Source organism: Panthera onca, chromosome E2, assembly GCF_046562875.1.
Source record: "Panthera onca isolate mPanOnc1 chromosome E2, mPanOnc1 haplotype 2, whole genome shotgun sequence".
In the NCBI taxonomy this organism is placed as follows: domain Eukaryota; kingdom Metazoa; phylum Chordata; class Mammalia; order Carnivora; family Felidae; genus Panthera; species Panthera onca.
The window spans coordinates 57,587,661-57,610,089 of NC_138353.1; the positions used below are offsets into that span (position 1 = coordinate 57,587,661).

At 58.9% G+C, this 22,429-nt stretch overlaps 1 protein-coding gene and 1 long non-coding RNA gene across 3 annotated transcripts in view; one reads left to right on the forward strand and one right to left on the reverse strand.

Moving 5' to 3' along the window:
• Window positions 1–1,586: 1,586 nt before the first annotated feature.
• The window catches only part of LOC132677190 (uncharacterized), a 59,734-nt gene continuing 38,891 nt past the window's right edge, over window positions 1,587–22,429 (forward strand). For both annotated transcript variants that reach the window (XR_013552596.2, XR_013552595.2), the window contains exon 1: window positions 1,587–1,754. This is a non-coding gene — a long non-coding RNA (uncharacterized LOC132677190). The remainder of the gene's footprint in view (window positions 1,755–22,429) is intronic.
• Window positions 4,275–14,173, reverse strand: CIBAR2 (CBY1 interacting BAR domain containing 2). Its single transcript, XM_060649997.3, has 9 exons — window positions 13,877–14,173; window positions 12,452–12,686; window positions 11,433–11,501; window positions 11,252–11,353; window positions 11,000–11,001; window positions 10,346–10,454; window positions 7,269–7,382; window positions 5,173–5,274; window positions 4,275–4,386 (listed from the first exon to the last, which is right to left on the reverse strand). Exons 1-9 carry the CDS (start codon window positions 13,894–13,896, stop codon window positions 4,282–4,284), a joined length of 858 nt encoding a protein of 285 aa, XP_060505980.2. The 5' UTR covers window positions 13,897–14,173; the 3' UTR covers window positions 4,275–4,281.

The following is a 22,429-nucleotide window of genomic DNA, read 5'->3' on the forward strand; positions in this document are numbered from 1 at the left end:
GACAATGAAATCGGGAACATTAACTCATGGGCGTGGGGCAAAGGGGGTTTTGAAGATGTGCCAGGTAAGGGGTTTGGGTTGGGTGGAAGGTTGTTTACAGCAGACGTGAGGCACCACCTCTGTTTATCTAAACTGGCCCAGGGGACAGGAAAGACAGAGCATGCGACCTCAGGGTCAGCAAGGCACCTTTCTTTTGCTAATTAGCTCCACTCTGGGCAACTTTGAGCTGCAGGGATCTATAGCGCTACTTACCTAATTTGGTCCTTCCTTCCTGTGAAAGCAGCTTTCTGCTATTGTAGTAAGTTGGGGGACGCTTTCGCCCTGAATACCTAATCTTGGTCACCTCGTATACCTTTGTTCTATACTGGGGCCTTTGCCCCGCCCTCTCTATACTTAACCTATCTTGTTTACCCAGACTTGGGTGTGAGAGTCCTATGGCTTTCTAATTCTTTATGCCTTGTTAACCCATCAGTGCAGGCTCAGGGAATTCCGAACCTTATTCCCCACACTCTTCCTCTGACCCAAGCTGCCTCCGCACTGTGTTTCACGGACTCGGTGGGGGAGCTGTAGGCGGAGCCCAACTGCACCCTGACAGGAGCAGGGTGCCTTTATCGGTCCCTTCCAATGTGGTGTGACAGAGGTGTTTTGTGAAATGTTGGGCTTTCTCTTTTTCCCATTATAAGAAGTCAACAGCCATGGCGCCTGGGCGGCTCAGTCGGTTGAGCGTCCGACTTCAGCTCAGGTCACGATCTCGCGGTCCGTGAGTTCGAGCCCCGCGTCGGGCTCTGGGCTGACGGCTCGGAGCCTGGAGCCTGCTTCCGATTCTGTGTCTCCCTCTCTCTCTGGCCCTTCTGAAAGGCGTGCAGTGCTAGGTCATTGAGGTTTTGGTTTGTAATTCCCTAACGATACATGGCTTGGAGCTATGTTTGTGTGGCTAGTGATGATGTGTCTTCTCTGCTGAGGTGTCTGTTCAGACCTTTACCTGTTTTTAGTGGGGCTGGTTGTCTTATCGTTGGGTTACGAGGGTTCTTTGTATATTTTGACTACAAACCCTTTGTTGATACGGGCTTTGCCAATATTCTCTCCCAGTCTTGCCTTCCGGGTCCCCGAACAAGGTCTTTCACGGAATGGAAAGCTTCATTTTGAAAAGTACACGTTACTGCTTTTTGTGCGGGGGTGGGTCGTCTTTTGGTGTCTTGCGGGAGGCTCATCACCAAACCCGAGGTCATGTAGATTTTCTTCTGTGTTTATTCTAGAGTTTTTGTAGATTTGCATCTGAAATTCATCTGCGGACAGTTTTGAGTGCGTTTTGGTGTACGTAGTCATGTCTGCGGCTGCATTCATTGCATTCCGTGCAGTTTCCAACGAATTGTTCCTTAACGACCCTTGGCTAAGAGGCGGGATGGGTGGCTCCGTTCAGTGTGACTTTCAACGCGATAAGGGATCCAGCGGGCGCCCTGGCCGCCCTCGACCGGCGGCTGGACGACCCGCACTGCCCCCGAGGGCCGACAGGGGGCGGCCGCCGCACCCCGCGCATGCGTGTTCCCGGGCCCCGCCCCGTCTCCGCGTGCCAGCTGCCCCGAGCGAGCTGGGTCGCCCTGACGCCGGCCGGGGAGGCGCGTTTGGGACCGTGCGGGCCGCGCCCACGACCTCGAGCCCCGCTGTGGAGGTGCCCCGGGGCTTCGTGGCTTCGTGTGTCCGGTGGATGCTGGCAGGAGCTGGGGAAGGAGGAGGCGAGGCCGCGAGAGGCGGAGGTGAGCGTGTGGGAGGAGGGGGTGAGGACGCGGGAGGAGGGGGAGTTGAAGACCCAGCGGCGGCGGAGAGGCGAGGCTTGGAAGGACGCAGTGGGCCCGGGGGGCTCAGTAGTGGGCGGCGGGCGTGGGTGTCCGGCGTGGCTCTGGTGAGGGCGGCCGCCAGGGGTGGCGCCGTGCCTGGCGGGTCCTCCCCCTGCCGCCCGCGCCACCCCGCCCCAGGGGCGGCAGATGTGCGTGTGGTTGGGTGGCGGGAGCCTGTCGCCTCCGGCTCGTTGGTCTTTCCCCCTCTGCTTTGGCCGTGGGGGCAGAAGCACGCGGCTGGGTTGTGTGTTCTTGGACTTGGATCGGGGCCGCCGTGAGTCTGGCCGCCCTGGGGCAGCGTGGGTGCGGGCAGGAGGGACTCCTGCGCCCCCGAGCACCACGTGTGCGTCCTCGTCGGGTCTGGCAGTCTGCGCGGAGGCCCTCTGGCCCTGCGTGGCTCAACTGAAAGGCTGGGGCTTCCGCTCGGACCCTGTGAGCTCTGGCTGCCGTGGGCCCCCCCCCCCTCCCCGGGCCCTGCCGCTCGGCCCCCCCCCCCCCCAAAGTCCCGCTGTCCCCAGGCAGCGGCTCCTCTCTGCCCGGGCGTGGACGAGGCTCCCACTCACCGGGTCAGTCCTTCCCTCCCGCCCGGAAGCCGTGGGGCGCCTTCTCCCCCTGCGGGCACCTGCACCAGTTGCCCTGGCGAGCAGCGAGTGAGTTCGCTTTCCATCAGGAGGAGAGAGAAAGCAAAAACACACCCAGAGAGGGGGACCCTGGAAATCCAGTGGCACCCGAGAGCCGCCACAAGTCGCTCTGTCCACCCCACCGCCCACCTGTGCCTCTGGGGCCCAGAAAGAGAGCCGCTCTTCCCAAGTGGCCGAAAAATACAGACCTGCGTTTTCAGAGAGGGTGGCGAGGCAGGCCCGGGCTTTATTTAGTCCAACCCCGGAATCAGGAACCACCCGCCCCTTCGATGCTCCGGGGCCAGAGCGGGAAGGGGCGGGCACAGACGGCGGGCCAGGTCACCAAGCAGGGCCATTTTCCTTCAGAAACTGTCAGTGGGGTCGGGACACGGACGAGGTTAAAGAAGACGGACATCCGTGTGTGTGTGTGTGTGTGGTGCACGCGTGAGCGTATAAACGTAGGAGATGTATGGCTCTATGACGTGACTACGTGTGACTTACAATACGATCTCCGAGCTGTTGGTTTAGAAATTATTGCATAGAAAGTGTAGAATGTTGTAGTTAGTAGAAAAAGTTTTTAGGTTTATTTTTGGGAGAGACAGAGACAGTGCAGGCGGGGGAGGGGCGGAGAGAGAGAGAGAGAGAGAGAGAGAGAGAGAGAGAGAATGAGAGAATCCCAAGCAGGCTCCAGGCTGCCAGTGCGGAGCCCCGTGTGGGGCTCGAACCCACAAGGCCGCGAGATCATGCCCCGCACTGAAGCCAAGAGTCAGATGCCGAACCGACTAAGCCACCCGGGTGCCCCTAGGATGTTTTGGTGATTTTGGGAATGAGCGTTCTCCCTGGTAGAATCAGGGTGGGCTTCCCTGAGGAGGTGCCAGGGAGCTGGATTGGGGGTGACAAAAATCAGTGTGCTGAGGGTGCGAATCCTGCAATGATCCCCTGAAAGTCTTCTGTCCCCCACTTTGTTGATGAGAGAATCACGGGGCTCACTCCCTTCCCCACCTTTGCCACCCTCCACCTCCCTTGTCTTCCGTGATGAGTCCCTGGTTCCCAAGGGTATCCCTGCGCATCGTGTCCACGTGTCAGGGGTGACTCGTGGCCCCGCAGACCCGTATGTGGAAATGCTGACTCCCGGTGCCTCAGAATGTGGCCTTATTTGGAAATAGCGTTTTTGTAGATATGATTAGTTCGGATGAGGTCACGCTGGGTAGGTGGATCCCTGCGCCGGTAAGACTGGTGTCTTTACAAAAAGAGGGTGTTTGGACACAGATCCACACACACACACGCAGGGAGAAGGTCACGTGAGGGTGGAGACAAAGGTCAGGGTGCCGTGTATAAGCCAAGGGACCCCAGAGATGGCCAGCGGCCCCCAGAGGCTGGGGGAGAGGCCTGGAGCCCACCCTGCCCACCCCTGGCTCTCGACTTCAGGCCTCTGGAGCCTCGAGAGAGTAAATTCCTGTTGTGTGAGCCCCGAGTGTGTGGCGCTCTGTGACCGCAGCCCTGGAGGCCAATCGGCCGCGCTCTCAACATTAAACCCGCCCTCGGGTGTAAACACCCGAGTCCCCGGGGTCCCAAGGTGGGAAAGGAGACCCAGCACGATTCAGGTTAAGGGGCACCCCCCGTTTATTGAGCACCTGCTCCGTACCCGGCACCGTGCTGGGCACAGCGATCCCCAGAGTGACCTCTGAGGTCGGCGAGATTGCCCCGTTGCGCAGATGAGGAAACTGAGGCTCAGAGGACACGGGCCTTACCCAGAGCCCCCCAGCCCGCCCCAGCCCTGAGCATCCAGGGTCAGCCCCCGTTTGCCCGACTGGGGAGCTCTGGTCCTATTGATGGAGCGCCCGCCCCCGTCCTCTGAGGTCTTCCTCGGCAGAGGCTTCCAGAGTCTCCTCGTCTTCTCTTCTCTCGCCCCGTAGGGCGGTCTGAGCGCTCTAAACGATAACAAGCGGGAATGACGAGGGCAGGGACAAGTACTGAGCCCTTTCTAAGGGGCTTCGTGCAGGTTCGTTCGCCTGACGCTCCCCACGATCCCACAGGGGGATACTGCTATTCGCCCTGCTTTGCAGGCGAGGCATCTAAAGCACAGAAAGGTTAAGGACCTGTCCTGAGGTCACACAGCTTGGGCACAGTGGGTTTGGTTCCAGGTGGTGTAGCCGGGGCCGTACTTACTTGCTTCACTGCCGTTAGAATTTGTCAGAAAGACACGAGACGCTCCCTGCCCCCTCGACTGTGGGACGTGGCGCCCCCCTTGTCCCCCACCCACTGGGTGACTACCCCTACCCCGATTGGTACCAGGCTGCTCCTTTATCTGACTCGGGTGAGCACGGAGGGGTTTTCCTGTAGAACCAGAAATGTGCTTTGCCGCGCTCGTTGGGTGCCCTGGAGTATAGGTACCTTATGACTTCCCTCAAATTTGAGAAATTCAGGCTTCTGACACCCGTGGGCCCCAGGGCACAGGAGCCACCCGTGCCGAGCCCTCGCCTCTCGAGCCGCCACGCTTCAGGACGCCTCTAGGGGGCACTCAGGACAGGCGCTGGCGGCACAGGGCCGGTTTACGTGTTGATGTGATTTCGCTTCCAGGCCAGTCCAGGCCAGACCCCGGGGGAGGGCTGCACGCTCCCCAAGCTGTGCCGCCTTCTCAGGATGTCCCGCAGACCCCTGTTCTGAGACGGCCTCCCCTTTGTCGCGGGATTGACGGCCCCACCCCCAGCGCTCACCTGGCCAGTGAGAGACCACGGGACAGCTGGGGAGGAGACGGTGTCCGTGAGTGGCCGAGCATCGCGATGTCCGTAAAGCCCGTGCATCTTGGCTCTAAAATCCTGCCGGGAGAGACCGGGACGGGTGGGGTGGGGGTGGGGAGAAGGTGCACGGCCGGCACCACCCCCACCTGTGCTGTAATCTACAGTAGTCCTACCACCCCACTTTATAGATGGGGACACTGAGGCCCGGAGGGGCCAGGTAGTCACACAGGAAATTAGAGATTGCTCTTTCCCCTAGAAGAACGTCACAGAGGTGAGCGAAGGTCCCGGAGCCCGTTCAGTCTGCATATAACCTCGTATGGTGGTTTCCAAGCTTCCGGCAAATGCCTTGACCCGTCACCCATCGGGAGCCGGGATAGGATTCTCCTCCCGTTGAATGTGTCCTCAGTGACGGACTCACGCCCAACAAATAGACTGTGGCAGGAGTGACACGTGAAAGGTGGTACCTATTCTGCCTGCCTCTGTCATGGGATGCTCGCTTCCGACCCGCTGCCGGGCCTCCCGGAGAGGCCGCGGGCAGGGTAGGCACGCGGGCTGCAGGCCCCACTGAGGACGCAGGCGGGTCGGGCTTTGCGGCATGCGGCTCAGGCCGTAGCCCTGGGCCCTGAGCGCGGAAGAACCCTGTGTTCCGTCTGACACGCTGCTGTCACCGTCTTGAAATTCTTTTTTTTAGTTTTTAACGTTTTTATTCATTTTTGAGAGACAGAGACAGAGCACTAGCAGGGGAGGGGCAGAGAGCGAGAGGGAGACCCAGAACCCGAAGCAGGCCCCAGGCTCCGAGCCGTCAGCACAGAGCCCGACGCGGGGCTCGAACCCACGAACCGTGAGATCGTGCCCTGAGCCGAAGTCAGATGCTCAACCGACTGAGCCCCCCGGGCGCCCCTTGAAACGCTTAATAATTGTTGAACGAAGGGCCCACGGTTTCATTCTGCACTGAACCCTGCAAACCAAGAGGCCTGTCCTGTACCCGGATAATAGCCATCATCCGCCAGATACGGTGCGGAAGCCTTTGAAGTGACTCCGGCCCCAGCTGCCGACTGACTGAAAACCCAGGAAAGACCCGCACGAGACCGTCCAGCTGAGCCCCCAGAAGATAACCACAGCAAGTGGTAGCCGTTTTCCAGCACTGGGTGTGGTGTGGTGTTTTCTAGATAAGTCCGCTCTTGATTTTCATCAGATCAGATAGGGATAATACGCATTTTGTCTGCATCCAAACTACGGCAGACGTCAGCCTGGGATGCTCTTTGTCGTTGTTGATTCCTGTGTCTGGTTTTTTTTTTTTAATTTTATTTATTATTTATCTTGAAAGAGAGAGAATGAGTACGGGAGGGAGAGGGAGAGAATCTCAAGCAGGCCCCGTGCTGGCAGAGCAGAATTTGAGGTGGGGCCCAATCTCACAACTCTGACATCATGACCTGAGTCAAAATCAAGTCAGACATTCAACTGACCGAGCCACCCAGGCACCCCTCGTGGGTTTGTTTAAAAAAATTTTTGTTAGGGGCACCTGGGCGGCTCAGTCAGTTAAATGTCTGACTACAGCTCAGGTTATGATCTCGTGGTTCGTGAGTTCGAGCCCCACATCAGGCTCCGGGCCGTGGAGCCTGCTTCGGATTCAATGTCTCCCTCTCTCTCTCTCTGTCCCTCCCCTGCGCTCTCTCCCTCTCTCAGAAAATGAATAAAACATTTAAAAAATTTTTTTAAATTTTTTTAAAGCTTATTCATTTATTTTTGAGAGAGACAGGGCTAGTGTGCTGAGCAGGGGGAGGGGCAGAGAGAGAGGGAGGGAGAGAACCCCAAGCAGGGCCCATGCCATCAGCACAGAGCCCAACGCAGGGCTCGAGCCCATGAAGCCATGAGATCGTGGCCTGAGCCGAAGTCAGACGCTTCACAAACGACCGAGCCACCCAGGCGACCCAGGATTCATCAGAGTGAGTCTTCAAAATTATAACCATTGCAAAATGTTGCCAATGAAAACTGCTTCTGAATCGAGACAAGTGAAAATCAAATTCAGCCCCACACCATCAGATAGAAAAGGGAGCGTTTGTGATGTGTACCTCGAGGTCTCTCTCCGGGTCGTAGTTCTCCAGGGTCTGGAAGGCGCTGGAATATACCTCCACCGCTTTGGCATGTAAGACCATCTCAATAGTGACAAAGTCCAAAAAAATTTTCTGTGGGGAGAGCAGGCGGAATCACATAAACCACATTCTCAAAGCCCTGGGGCCATCTTGAATACGGGGGGGGGGGGGGGGGGGGGGGATGGGGGTAGGGACTGTTACTTTGTTACTTGCCCTTATGGGGCAGGTCCAAGGCCAACGTAACTTTTGTTTTTGCCGAACAGACAATACGTTCCCATTCAAAAGCTGCCTCGCCCAGGAATTGTTCGGGAAGCAGAGGGCGTGTTTCTTGGTGACTCTAAGGGGCAGGCTTTGCTCTGCCCTGTCACCTGGGCTCATCTGCACAGCCTTTGCTTCTGAGGACAGGTGTTTGCAGCTTGATGGCTACAAAACCTTTGGCCTCTGTCACCCATGGGCCGTGAGTGGATCTTCCGGGAGAGACCTCAGAACCTCGCCAGAACGTAATTTTGTGATAGAGATATTGATTTCTCTAGATCAGATGGTTCGGCTCAGCTCAACAAGCTCTAACGGAGTTCCCACTGCATGCCCAGCCCCAGTGGGGGCTCCTACTGTGTGCCAGGCTTCACATAAGCTCCTCCTGTGTGCCAGGCCTCACATAAGCTCCTCCTGTGTGCCAGGACTCACATAAGCTCCTCCTGTGTGCCAGGACTCACATAAGCTCCTACTGTGTGCCAGGCCTCACATAAGCTCCTGTGTGCCAGGCTTCACATAAGCTCCTACTGTGTGCCAGGACTCACATAAGCTCCTCCTGTGTGCCAGGACTCACATAAGCGCCTCCTGTGTGCCAGGCCTCACATAAGCTCCTACTGTGTGTCAACTTAGGAGGAGAGGCTCCTACTCTGCTTTGGGCCCCAGCAGGACACGGGCTCGGTGTTGGGGGAGGAGTGGGCGGTTTGGAAACCCACCAATCACATAAACATTGCCGTGCCTGCTGGGGGAGGCAGGCTCAGAGGAAGTCCCCAAGCGAGCACAGGAGGGGGGAGGGGCCAAGGCCAAGGTGGTGATGGGGATACGTGCGTCCCGTCTCCTTCCTTCTGCCCCTGGGAGGCTGGCCTGGTGGTCACCTTCTGCCATTTACTGGCGTGTGGCCTCTCTGACCCTCAGTGACTTCATCTGCACGGTAGGGACACGTGTGGTCCCAATTCACCAAGCCCCGTGAGTCAGTATGGCGGTTGCGTCCGTGTCCCCGGATCACCACCAGCTCCACTGGGGACTTTGTCAGAAATGCGGACTCTGCAGCCCAACCAGGGCGGGCCGGTCGCCGGGTGATCTGCGTCTGAGGCAGCCCTCCAGATTTCTGACGCACGCCCAGCGGTGTGGACCCCCGGACGAAAGCGTCACTCACGTGCTCTCACAGGAGCCAGAGAGCTCTTTTGTCAATGTGATCATTGTACATACAGAAACGTGACCTAACCCCGATACGGTGGTAATCATTCTTTCCAGTTCTGAGGGGTTTTTTGTTTGTTTGTTTGTTTTCTTGTTTTTCTCTTGCGGAACTGGGAGCGCTTTTTAGGGGATGGTCTGGATAAGTGCCTCTTCCAAACTTAATCCCCAAAGTTCAAAGGGTGCCCGCTTTCAACTGCGTGCGTTTGCTGGCCCCTAACTGGGGAGCCCAAGCCTCTTGTGCTCAACTCTCGCTGGCACCCCGCGGGCCTCATAAACAGCAGATGCCTGATGGTGGCCTGCTGGTGACTTCGGGTCCTGCCTGCCGCACAGAGGCGGAGCACCAGCGACCATCACCGCTCCCGCTTGTGCGTTACTTGTTCGTTCGTCTCCCAGACGTTCCCTGAGTACTGCTAAGTGCCAGGCCCTGGACCCTGTGCAGGGACCCGGCAGGGGGACACGACAGCCAGGCGCCGTGCCGTGCCCCACGTGTGCGTGCCCTGTGGCGCACGGCGTCGGGGGGCAGGCATGGAACAGCAAGTCGCCCCCCACGCTCTCCACTCCCTAACGAATGGCGTGCATCATGGGTCTTCCCCGGGGTGGCAACTTCATGAGGACAGGGGCCTTCCTTTTCTGGCTGTGGTGTCCCGGCACCAGGCACAGCGCCTGGCACATAGTAGGTGTGTATTTAACATGTGTTGGATTAATGAGGGAATTAAAAATACAATTAACCTATCCGCCACGCCCCGGGATAACTGACCCCAGAGGGAGCAGAGCAGTGAATCGACGTCAGGGCCGGACTGGGCTGGGGGTCCAGGTGAGTGTCGCTGGAGATGAGGGGGTGTCACCTTGATGCAGAGTAAGGGCTAAGCCTTCCTGGCAGAGGGGCACAGCCTGTGCAAAGGCACTGGGGTGCGTCGGGGGGTTGGCGCCCTTGAGCTTGGAGTGATGCGTCCAAGATAAGGCCGGGTTGGGCTTCCGGAGGCTTGGGGAGGATTTCCGCCTTTATCTTTAGAATCAGGGAAGCTGTGGGAGGGCATTAAACCCAGGCGAGACAAGTTACAGCTGCCTTTTGTGAGGTCCCCGGGGCTGCAACTTGGGAAATGGACCGGATGGGGGATCGAGAGTGGGTGCAGGGACCTCTGTGACCAGCCGGGGCTCTGGGCCCAGGAGTCTGGGTTGCAGTGCCGGCGGCAGGGGTGCGTGAGGAGGAAGCTCCCGTGCCCAGCCCCCTGCGCCTAACCACGGCTGGCTCGGCGGAGGGTGAGGAAAGGAGGAGGGAGTGAGGGCAAAGGCTGCGGGTCCCTCCGTGGCGAGGAGGGCGTCGGGGGACGGAGTCTGCCAAACTGGCCTGGCGGGGAGCCGGGCCCGGGTGCTCAGAGGCGGGGCTGTGAGCGCTGAGCGGCTAGATCGGGCCAGGATTAATCGTCCTGGGAGCCGGGGCTCTGAGAGCCGTCTGGGCAACGGGTGTTCGCCCACGCTCACGTACACGCATCTGCGCTCACACACACGTGCACACGCACACTCCCGCAGACAGGCACGGGCTCACGCACACACACACCCACACACTCCTAGAGGCCAGAGCACGTCTACCACAGGGCGACCACCGCTACCTGAAGATCTGTCAGCTTCCGCTTCTGGAAGGCTTCAATCCTCTCCCCCAGCCGGTGGGTGGTGTGGCTGGCATCCGCCGAGGCCCTCTGCACGCTGGTCTCTGCCTGGCTCCGGAGGTGGGAAGTGTCACGGGGTGGTTCTGGCCTTTGGACACTATTCTGGATCATTTTCAGGTCTTCCTCTGGGTCAGCTCCCTGCCTCACGGACGCCTCTCGCCAGTTTGGTCATCGGAGGAAAGGCCGAGTGCGACCGTGGTGGAAGGGGCAGGCGCTGCTCGGACAGACCTGCTGACTAGCCGCGTGACCCCGGGCAAGTCGCTAAACCTCTCTGAGCCTCACTTTCTCTGCCTGTAACGGGGGACGGCGATCGCAGCGGCTTTGCATCAAACGGGGGGCACCTGCCGAGCTATCCTAACAGGTGCTGCGCTGTCGATGATGATTAATTCCCGCACGTGGAACGTTCTTTAGGTAATTAGCCAATTCGTATGACCCGGTCCCACGCCGGGCACCCTCGGAGTGGAGCTCCACGCCTGCCCCTTACCTCCCTGGCGTGACCTAAGGCAGGTCACGTCTTTCGGCCTCGGCTTCCTCATCTAGATGATGGTAGTGGGGCTACAAGTTCAAAGTGCCCCCAGCCCACTGCTGGCCCCGCACCTCTGACTCGCATCCTGAGCCCAGGGCTGTGCACGCACCTGCGCAGGTAAAGGTTCACCTGGCTCTTTGGGGAGGTCGTCCGTCACCTGCACGGGGCTCGGCCTTGCCCAGACACACGCGGGGCACTCACCTGGGACTGGGGAGGGTGCTGTTAAGGAGCCAGGTGACTCGGCAGCCCCTGCCCAGAGGACGCCTGTGACGGACGCCCAGTGTGGCCCGGCAGCCTTGGGCCCACGGCCCAGGGAAGGATACAATCGTTAGCCGATCCGACGGTGACTTCTGCCTCAGTTTCCCCAGCTTTGCCAGTTGCTTGATCTCGTTCTTCTGGACTTGCTTTAACTTCTTGATCTCGGCCTAAAGGAGGGAGGAGGGCTGCGTCTTGCATGTCCAGATGGGCCACTCTGGTCAGCCGGTGCCCCCCCCCCCCGCTTACCCGCGTCTGCTTGATGTGGGCCCCGTAGAGTTTCAGGGGGCTGATGACCTTGGTCTCCAGCCTCTCGACCTGGGGGAGTGTGGACAGGCAGAGAGTCAGAGCGGACAGAACCGGGGAGGCTTGGCGGCTGCACGGATAGAGCGCCGTGGGCACACCCATGGGTGGGTGCGTGGCAGGAGCCCGTGGGGAGCTGTGGACGCCCGGGACGCGGTCCCTCGTCCCTTAGGGTTGTGAGCGCCGCCTGAGCTCAGGGCTCGACCTCCCAAAGGCTCCGGCAGCACATTTCATCCCACGAGCCTTGTTTCCTCACCTGTGAAATGGGTATAATGACTGTGCCCACTGAGGGTTTCGTGACGGTTCATTGGGACCCGTGGCTCTTTCAGTTCTCCAGCCTGCCTCACGATCTCACGCGGGGGCTAAACAGACTCACTGGGAGCCCAGAAGGGCAGGGGATTCAGACCCGACTGAGCCAAGTGCGCTATGCAGCCCCCGAGGGCACAGCATGGTCTTGGGGCGGATGCCTCACAGCCCCGAGTCAGTGCCTAACTGCCAGGTGTAGGAGTCCCCGACCCCTTCCCCCCCAGGCTCCTTAAGACCCTGATTGCCAGGCACCGCCCCCAGGGGTGCTGACTCAGCAGGTTCTCCGTGAGGCCCAGGAACCTGCATTTCTAGCAAATTCCCGGGTGAGGCCGATGCCTTGACGCCCAGTGGCCTGAAAATTTGGCCTGACGGATGGGAGTCCCGTCTTAGAATCCCCCCATGCCCGTTCCTTTTCCTTATCCTGTGGGATAAACACGAATCTAGAAGAAAAGATATATATGTTTTCCCAGGAGTCCAAAGGCAGAGGGACTTTCCTCCCTGCTTTCCTTCCAGCATTTTCTTTTTAGAAAACCTGCGATGAGAAATCCTTTCTCTGTCCCTTTGGGACGTATGTAAACCTTTTTAGAAGCAGCGGAGCGCGGCTTCCGCCCTCAGACCTGACCCCCCGCGAGGGATCCCCCCGGGGCCACCCCGCCTACCTCGGCCTGCCGGTAATCCTGGACTTTGGCCAGGTCCTCGGCGAAGCTCCTCAAGGTGGCCCGCATGTCGGGGTGCTCGGTGTTGGCGAAGTCGGTGAGCTGTTTGACCAGCCGGTCGGCCTTGTCCCGCACCTGGGCCGTCTTGCGGGTGTAGGCAGCCAGCATCGAGCAGAACTGGCCCAAGTGCTTCTCGGCGTCGGTCACCGTGTCCTCCATCACCCTCACCTGGCTGTCCCTGGGGAGGTGGGGCCCGAGAGGCCGTTCTGGGCCCCGGTCGGGACAGCCACACAGGGTCGCCCGCCTGCCACCCTGCGCCCGGTCAGGCGCCCGGTCCCTCCCTCCCGGTTCCATCGAGGCAGAGTCGGGAGACCGGCCAGGCGGCAGGGCTGGTCAAGCGGCCGGCGGGAATGCAAAGGCTGCTTTGGCTCCAAATCCAGTCTTACCCTCCCTGGGACCCTGAGTGGGGCTTTTCTATTCCTGGCAGAGTTATTCTTCTTCTCTTCCTAGCTGCGATCGCCTCTTTCTCCAAATCCCCTGAGTTTGCCTTTCCCCCCAGCTGTGGAAATTCTCTCCTCTCTCCGAACCCTGAAGCTTTTTGTTTTGTTTTTTTAAATGAATAAACTTTAGGTGCGCCTGGGTGGCTCAGTCGGTTGAGCGTCCGACTTCGGCTCAGGTCATGATCTCACGGTTCGTGAGTTCGAGCCCCGCGTCGGGCTCTGGGCTGACGGCTCGGAGCCTGGAGCCTGCTTCTGAGTCTGTATCTCCCTCTCTCTCTCTGCCCCTCCCCTGCTCACGCTCTGTCTCTCTGTCTCTCTCAAAAATAAACATTAAGAAAAAGAATAAACCTTTTTAGGGGGCCAGTTTCAGGTTTGCAGGAAAACGACGTGGACAGTGTAGAGAATTCCCCTGTTTCCTCTGCTCGGAGCACACACGGTTTCCCCCGTTATTAACGGGGCTGCGTTTTTAAAGAAGTTCACCGGGTGGTCCCGAGGCAGCCTTGAGTGTGTGACCCTCAGAGCAACCAGGCATCAAAACGAATGGGTAAGGGGCAGGCGCGCTGTAGGAGAGCATCAGTAGAATCTGGCCAGAGGAGTGCGGTCAGGGACGACCCCACAGGGGGATGTTGTCTGCTGGGCCCTGAGGCTCGAAGGGAGATTTTCCAAGTGGACATGAGTGAGGGACAGAGGGCTTAGACCCCGTGAATTTGGCTTCCCCGGAGCTGTGGACAGTAATGCTGGAGAAGCAGAGGTCAGCTTCTGGAAGCCTCCCTGGTCTGGAGCCCCGTCTTCCCCTGACCTTGAGGTGGGGTCGTGTGGGAGGGAGAGCGCCCCTTACCGCCGGCCGCCCCCATCCCTCTTGGTGCATCAGGCCCCCGAACCCTGCTGCCCCCTCCCTCCCGGCCAGGGCCAGCGCAGAGCCGCTCACCTGGACAGAACGACGCTCATTGTGACCAGAGGCACCAGCTGTTCTGGGCTAAGGGAATAGGGACAGGGCCCCGGGGGTCCCTGGGGGAAGCCGGCAGGGCTGGGCGCAGCTGCGCCGTCTCGGCTCAAAGGACGCTGCCACCTGGTCGCCGGGCAACGTGGCCACCCACAGCTACCCTGGGAGGAGCCCCAGCTGCTTGCCTGGCAACCTGTCCCCGGGCCAGCCCCGCCCACCCTTGCGTCAGCTGGGGGGAGGCGTCCCAGGGAGCCCCCACTCCTCGTCTGAAGGTGGGGGTTCCCCGAGAGGCAGCAGGGACCGGAGTTAGGGCAGCTTGCCGTGCCTCAGCCCCTGCTTGCCCAGGGCCCTTCCTAGCCACGAGGGGCGGCCACCCAGCCTTCCCCAAAGTCTGGGAGTGGCCGGCAGGGTCCTAGGAGGGACCGAGAGGCTCAAGAGGGGTGTGTGGGAAAACACAGTCGGCCTGGGGGGGTCCCGGAGCCTTGTCGCTGAACGGAGGGGATAGGACACCAGCCCAAAGGAACTCCTTTAACGTTTCAATCACCATTTCATTATTTTCCCCCTTATTATAAAAACAGTACCAGCCCATTGTTAGAAAAGCGAGAAAATAAAGACACGAAAAGAAAACCCCAGGCCACCTGGAAAATTGTACTAACTTACGACACGTTGTACTAATTGTAAGGTTTGTTCGTTTCAGGGCATGAACGTTTTACCTACAGAAAGGAAGTACCCAAGTAGCAACGGTGTCAGAGGCCGGGTGAGAAGAGGGGCAGGTGCGGGGCAAACACAGAGAGCAGAACGTTGGCACCTGTCGCCGCTGCGGGACTCCCCAGACGACCGTGTTCGCCTTGCCTGTCTGGAGGTTTCCACAGTGGAGAGCGTTTTTTCAAAAGCACCTATAAAAGCAGGGACTTTAAGAGTCGGCTGAACACGGGCTCAGCCCCCAGCCCCCAGCCCCCAGCCCTACTGTGTGACCTTGGGCTCACCGCCTGTGTAAAAGGGGACCCTGACAATACCTCCTTGCCTTGCCCACGCTTAGAAGAAATAAGTCTGGGGGCGCCTGGGGGGCTTAGTTGTGAAGCGTCCGACTTCGGCTCAGGTCGCGATCTCGCGGTCCGTGAGTTCGAGCCCCGCGTGGGGCTCTGTGCTGACAGCTCAGAGCCTGGAGCCTGCTTCGGATTCTGTGTCTCCCTCTCTCTCTGCTCCTCCCCTGCTTTCTCTCTCTCTCTCTCTCAAAAATAAATAAACATTAATTTTTTTTTTTTTTAAATAGAAGTCTCTGGTGTGCGGGTAAAGGGACAGGGCAGGGGCCGGACCCCCGAGGTGGTGACGGCTCCCCCGTGGCTGCTGCCTGCCCCCTCCCTACCCCGTGTTCCCGTGGACCCTGAGCAGTGCGTGAGCACGACTCAGCTTCCTCCTGCGTAGATCCACGTGGGACCCACCGCCTCCTGTGACCCGCGCGCCTAGGCTCTGCCGGCCATCACGCGGCTCTTCCCTGTACGAAGCTGGGCACCTGGTCGGCTCCCTCTCACATCCTTGGCTCCCTTCGCTCGTGGGGGCTGCACTGAGTTGAATAACGTCTCCCCCAATGTCCACCTAGAACCTCTGAAAGCGGCCTTATTGGGAAAGAGGGTCTTTGCAGATGTCATTAGCGACAGGGGTCGTGCTGGGGTAGGGGGGCTCTAGTCCAGCAACTGGTGTCCCCGTAAGAAGAGAAGGCAGAGGCACGGGGACACGGCCGTGTGACCCAGGGGCTGAGACTGGAGGGATGTGGCCACTGGCCAGGGACCGCCGGCAAGACCGGAGCTGGACAAGGCTCCAGACCGTCCCCTGGCGCCCTCGGAGGGAGCTCGGCCCTGCCCGCACCTTGACTTCGGACCTCTGGCCGCCGCGCAATAGGACAGACCTCCGCTGGGGGCCGGTGACCTGCCTGCTGTCCCGGTCCTCTGACCTCACACCTGCGCCCTACACTTTTGATTATCCCTTTGGACGGTTAGTCCCCTCCTGAGCAGGCCCGGCTGCGAGTCTCGTCCAGGTCGAGAGGTGCCCACAGCGGAGGAGGCCCCTTTGCCCCGGGGGTTCTGGGTCCCGTCCCCGGCACCTTCTCGGGTCCTTGGCCAGAGAAGCATCCCCGCTCTGGGTCCTTGTCCCTCAGCGCTCCTTCCTGCCGGCTGCGCGTGAGTGCGCCTCTCCTCGCGGAGAAGCTCTCCCAGCTGACTTCCCCAGCCCTCCTCTCGTCTGCTCCCGCTTAGTAGAACTTTGGAGAACAAGTGGCCTCTGTTTCCGTCCCTCCCTCTCGCCTTTCCAGCCACTGCCTCGTTGTGGTCACTAAATCTGGTGCCCTTCCTCAGCCCTGTCCCCTGCCAGCAGCATCCAGACCTCCTTGTGTGTCCCTCCCTCCCTCCTTCCCTCTCTCTCCCTCCCCCTGCCCCCCTCTCTGTCTCTGTCTTTCTGTCTCTCTCCAGCTTCTTCATTAAGGACTCATGCAGATAATCCCCGTGATAGCCAGACGCGGGGAGCCCTGTGTGGCCGGTTCGCATTCGCTCCTGACTCACTCAGAAGCCGTAACAGACTCTCTCCTCCCAAAGGGTGGGTTTTCTTTTAAAAAGCAGGAGTTGGAGGGGCACCCGGGAGGCTGAGTCGGCTGAGCGTCTGGCTCTTGATTTCGGTTCAGGCCATGATCTCACGGTCTGTGAGTTTGAGCCCCATGTCAGGCTCTGTGCTGACAGCTCAGAGCCCGGAGCCTGCTTCAGATTCTGTGTCTCCCTCTCTCTCTGCCCCTCCCCTGCTTGCGCCCTGTTTCTCTCCGGAAGATGAATAAAGATAAAAAAAATTTTTTAATGTCAGCTTTTCAGGTAACCGAGTCCTGGGGTCGCATTCCTGGGTCGACCGCCTCGCCCTCAGGGTTTCCAGTAGTCCGCCAGGCTCGGGTGCAGGGGTCCCCGGGAAGGCGTCTGGTGGCTGTGGTCAGCGCCCACCGTTGGCTGACTTTCTGTGCGGGAGGTGGTCCTCCGTGCCCTGGGTGGGCCTCATGCAATCAGTCGCAGGCCTTTTGAGCCAAACTGAGGTTTCCCGGGGACGAAGAAAGTCTCGAGGCCACAGCGTCAGCTCCGGCCTAAGTTTCCAGCCTGCTCGCTGGATTTTGGACTTGTCAGCCCTCACGACCCCACGAGCCAACCCCTTACGATAAGTCTGTCATCTACCTGCCTGGTTCTGTTTCCCTGGAGACCCCGGCTCTTCTAGGATGAGGAGAAGCTACGGGAACCGGGTCGGGGTTCGGCCGCTGGGGACGGGCGTCTGTGTTGCAGACAGTGGCCACAGGAGGGCAGCAGAGACCCCCTAATGGGCACCTCCCGGGTGGCGCGGGCAGAGCGGCCCGGGGACCTGGAAACACAGGGCAGGAAGCACACGCAAGAAAGCACGGCCTGAGCCCAGATGGCAGAAAGCAGCGGGTGGGAGAGGAAGGGCGACGTTTGAATTCACGTCTTAGAGGCTTTTAGGAACCTTGAAAAATGGAAACCACCTTGTCGTAGGGCCACCTAGAGACATCTTGCGGCCAGAGGGAGAACAGCTAGGAGACAGGGAGGGACGCAGACCTCCTGACCCTTTGCCCAGAATCCAGCGTGGGTCTGCAGAGAGCAAGGACGGTCTCCTAGGAGACCTCATGGGACTGTCACACCCAGGAAGTTAGCACGGACGCAGCGCTGGCATCCAGTACCCTGTCCGGAAATTCACGCGTCCCCCATTGTCGCATGTGGGTCCCTGCAGACTCAGGAGGGGCTGCGATCCCTGCCCGATTCTTGGTCTCCTTAGAGTGGGAAGTGCCCTCAGCCTTTTTTTTTTTTTTCTTCCAGGATACTGACTTTTCTATTTTGCAACTTTTTATTTGGAAATAACTTCAGTCGTACAGAAATAACGCAAGACTCTTTCACCCAGACTCCCCGATTGCGAACATTTTACTGAGTTTGTCTCATCGCCCTCTCTCCCTCTTTCCGTGTAGTTTATTTTCTGAACCCCCGGACAGCGAGTTGTGGACCCGACGCCCCCTCGGACCCAGACCCTTCGTGTGTGTTTCCTAAGAGCACGACCGGCCTCTTACGCGGCCACAGAACAGACGGCAAAATCAGGAAATTACCTCTGCTTACACAGTATTATTCTATTATCTCATGTACAGACTTTGTTCAGAATTCACGCTTGTCCCGGTAAAGTCGTTCTCGTGAAGAAGCAAACATCATTTTCTCCTGCTCCAGGATCCAACCCAGGGTCACCGGCTGTCTTTAGCTGGCTCGATTCTGACGTTGTTGTGGCCTCTGGGCCAGTCGTTCTAGGGGACGGGCCTCCATTGGGGTCATTGATGTCTCCTGGAACATCAGGTTTCACCCTTGGGAGGAGCTCTCCCCGGTGGCCCTGGGTCTGGGCGAAGTTGATCCTCTGTCCAGGATTAGGTGTCCTGAGTGTCCCCTCCGCCCTGGCTCCCGGCTGCTGGAAGGGACACGTCCCTACGTGAGCACACAGGTCCTTGCCTCGTGGAGCTTTCTGTCCGGGGGCCCGAGTCCGGGCTCCTGGCTGGGACTCAGGACAGGCCAGGACGCCCCCACTGAGTCTCAGTTTCTTCATCCGTGAAGCGGGGACGGCAACTTCCCTCATAAGGTCACCTTGGGGAGATGTTGGGAAGGGACCCTCTGTGTCTGGCCTTAGTAACCCAGGGAGGGATGGGGGCATGAGGTCCACATGGGCAGAGGGCCTGCCCCTACACGTGTCCCCACATGTAGCCCGACCTTGCTGGGCTCAGGGAGCTCTTCCCTCCCGGGATCTGGCCTCAGACGTTGTCAGTGCAGAGACTGACTTTCGTTTTCCAGCAGCCGCCTCACCCTGTGCTGACATTTCGCGGACTGGGCGAAGCCGGGGGGCCAGCGCACGAACTCAGGGAGGGGGTTCACCTCGGGGGCGCTGCGGACCCCACGGTCGGCAGTGGTTTCGCGGTCCCGCCGGGCCCCGGCGTTCCTTCCGATTCCGAGTCCGGCTTGGGGGGGGGGGGTGTGTGTGCGGGGGTCCCGGGGGTCGTGCCGAGAGGCCCCAGTGGCACCGGGGGTGGGTAGAGCTGCCAGCCGGGTCCTGGTGGGGGAAAGCGGCAGGGTGGTCCAGACCCCCGGGAGATGGCTCCATCCCAAACGCGCCCGCGCTGGGGGGCGTCGGGCCAGCCCCGGCCGGGTGTGGCCGGCAGGGGGGACGGCAGAGTTTGTGCCCGGTTGCTGGGCCTCAGACTGGCAAAGAGCAGCCGATGGTAAACCAGAGCGGCCCAGCTCTAGGTGACGGGCGGCCCTGAAAGGTGTGGGGGTGGGGGTCTCACCCTGCCCGCCCTTCCCCGCCCCTCCCCGCCCGACTCTGACTTCTGACCTCCAGGACGTGGGATAATAAATGTGTGTTGTTTCAGCCACGACATTTGTGGTCATTTGCTCCACCAGCCACAGGAAACTCCCTTCAAATTCCAAGTCTAGCCGTTTGTCCCCTTTCTGGGGCTGGCCACGGAGGACGAGAAGACTCTGCGGGCGCCTGTCCGGGGGGCGCTGACCCTGGCGCCCCCACCGCCCTCAGCGGCTTCCTCGTGCTGCCCACTCCCGGACGGGGGCCCTGAGCCCCCGACCGGACCCCCGGCACTTAGCCCCGGCTCTTTGCTGCTGTTTTCCCCGTGGCCTGAGCCCTGATTCCCAGCCCACAGACCCTCAGGGAGGAGGACCGTGGAGCCAGACTGTCCCAGTTCAAATCCGTCCCTGCTGGGTGCCTTGGGGCGGCACGTGCCCTCTCGGAGGCCCAGTGTCCTCACCCGTATAGTGAGGGTGGGTCGTGACTGTTCTCCTGGCTTCCAAGGGCATCTTGTGAAACACCCATGAAGCTCTTTGCCGCATTTCCTGATGATGTCACTTGCTTTTTTTTTTTTTTAATTTCTTAACGTTTATTTATTTTGGGGAGGGAGAGAGAGACAGAACGTGAGCAGGGAAGGGCAGAGAGAGGGGGAGACACAGAATCTGAAGCAGGCTCCAGGCGCTGAGCCGTCAGCACAGAGCCTGACACGGGCCTCGAACCCACGAACCACGAGATCGTGACCTGAGCTGAAGTCCGACGCTCAACCGACTGAGCCACCCAGGTCCCCCTGCTCTTTCTTGTTCCATCTTTAGGGCCATGGTCAAATGTCTCCTCCCCCTGGGCTTTGTATCTTCCGTGCCGGGATACATGGTTTAATCACCTGTAAGGACAATACAGTTGCTAACATTTATTGGGCTCTTACTCTGTGCCAGGTACTGGGCTAAGTGCTGTACACAGAGTGATACATGTCACAATTATTGTTGTGCATAATAATTATCTTTCTGTCTTCATGCTTGCCCCAGCCTCTCACACATGGTAGGTCCCCTACAGCCCCTCTGCAACTGGCTGGAACTTCACCCCCGGCCAAAAACACGATGCATCATTTAGAAATAGTACTGGTTACAAGTAAAAGGAAACTCCGAATAACCATGGCTTTAAGAATATGGACATTGATTTCTCACCTGTATGATGTCGTGATGTCAGAGCCCTTCTCTTTCCTCTATTGGCTTCTACTCCTAGAGTTGTCTCCTGGTCCAAAATAGCTGCTGGAACTCCAGCCATCACATCCACCTTCTATCTGCTCAGAAGAAGGGGGCGGGGCGAGGCAAAGAAGACCAGGCCCCTTCCTTGACTTAAGTTGTGCACATCACTTTGTGCTCACATCCCGTCGGCCAGAACCCAGTCATACAGCCACACGCCTAGCTGCAAAGGAGGCTAGGGAATGTAGCCTAGGCTGCAGGGCCTGACTTTTGGCAGGCCTCACAGCTACCAACTCCCCAGGGACTCAGTTTGTACCCACGCCCACAAGAGCCCCGGCCTCAGGGAGCTCGATGTGGACTCCCTCGGTCTTTCCCAACAGGGGCCCAACGTCAGGGATCTGGGGAGCTTGGCAAACACCCTGTGCTCTCTGGAACTCAGAGTTCATGTGCTGACCCAGCACCAGTGACAGGCCTGATGTCCTTCCTCCAGGCCAGCGGGCTCCCTGGGCTCGGCATCATTTTTGTGGCGTGCCTCACTGCCCGTCTGCAGTCTTGACCAAACAATTAGGAAAGGACTCTCGGATTTCTTCAAATGAGCAGAAGAAAGCAAAGAAAACCCAAAATATGTTTCCTTTGGAAAACCCGGGGATGATTTCAAAACCCGATGATGCACAAGTCGGGAAGGGGCTGGGGTAGCTGCTCTCCGGGTCCACCTGACAGAAAAGTCCAGGAGGGCTGCGGGAAGGGCCCCCGGGGGGAGGCCCTTGTCCTGGGGGAACCGTGCTGTGTGACCTGCGTCGGGTCACCGTCCGTCTCTGAATCTCGTGTTCTGATCTGTATGAGGGCGAGACCGAGTGTCCTCCCATCTGTGCCGCCCTGGAGACCGAGCGCCCTGTACTCTGACTTGCGTATCGCTTTCTGACGGGCAGCCGGCTGGGCGCTATCTCTGGACCCCCCGCTCCGGGGAGCCCAGCCCCAGCTCCCCTCTTTGCTCCTGCTGAGCCCCTGGCCGCCCAAACACTTCTGTACAATGGGAAAGCCTTGATCCCTTCTAGGCAAAGGGAAGACAGTTTAGGAGCAATTGCCATGTCCCTAGGAAAGGAGGACAGGAAAGGGTGGAGGGGAGCGTAAAACCCTGGGGACGCGTCTTACTTACATTTTTCACAAAGCATTTCCCCCTGATTATAGAAAATCCAGAGGGGGGCGCCTGGGTGGCTGAGTCGTTGAAGCTCCATCTCTGCTCAGGTCTTGACCTCAGGGTCGTGAGTTCAAGTCCCAAGTTGGGCTCCGCGCTAGGCGTGGAGCCTGCTTAAAAAAAGAAAGAAAAGAAGAGAAAATCCAGAAACGTAAGTAGAGAGAAAAGCCCATAATCTGCCATCCAGGGAGTGACATTTAGATACGTTTCTTTACTATGTCTTTTGTAAATGCTTTTTTTTTTTTTAACGTTTATTTATTTTTGAGAGAGAGACAGAGCACGAGCAAGGGAGGGGCAGAGAGAGAGGGAGACACAGAATGTGAAGCAGGTTCCAGGCTCTGAGCCGTCAGCCCAGAGCCCGACGCGGGGCCCGAACCCACGAACCGTGAGATCGTGACCTGAGCCGAAGTTGGAGGCTTAACGGCCTGAGCCACCCAGGCGTCCCGGGTGAATAATTTTTATAATTTCCTAAACTCTGCAGATCACAGGCATTCCCGTGCTGTTTCTTATAAACTCTGCCTTGGTGTGATTTTTGTTATTAAGAAGGATTTCAAGGGGCGCGTGGGTGGCTCAGTCAGTTAAGCGTCTGACTCTCGACTTTGACTCGGGTCATGATCTCCCGGCCTGTGGGGTCAAGCCCCGCGTCAGGCTCTGCCCTGTCGCTGTGGATCCCGCTTGGGGTCCTCTCTCCCTCTCTCTCTGCCCCTCCCCTGCTCTCTCTTTCTCAAAATAAATGAAAAAAAAAAAAAAAAAGATTTCAAATATATGGAACCGTGGGAA

Coding starts and splice junctions, on each gene's coding strand:
- CIBAR2 (XM_060649997.3), bottom strand. CDS start 13,896: ATGAGCGTCGTTCTGTCCAG. Junction 12,687..13,876: donor ATGAGCGTCGTTCTGTCCAG/GTGAGCGGCTCT, acceptor CCACCTCCCCAG/GGACAGCCAGGTGAGGGTGA. Junction 4,387..5,172: donor CGTGGTCTCTCACTGGCCAG/GTGAGCGCTGGG, acceptor GTTATCGTTTAG/AGCGCTCAGACCGCCCTACG.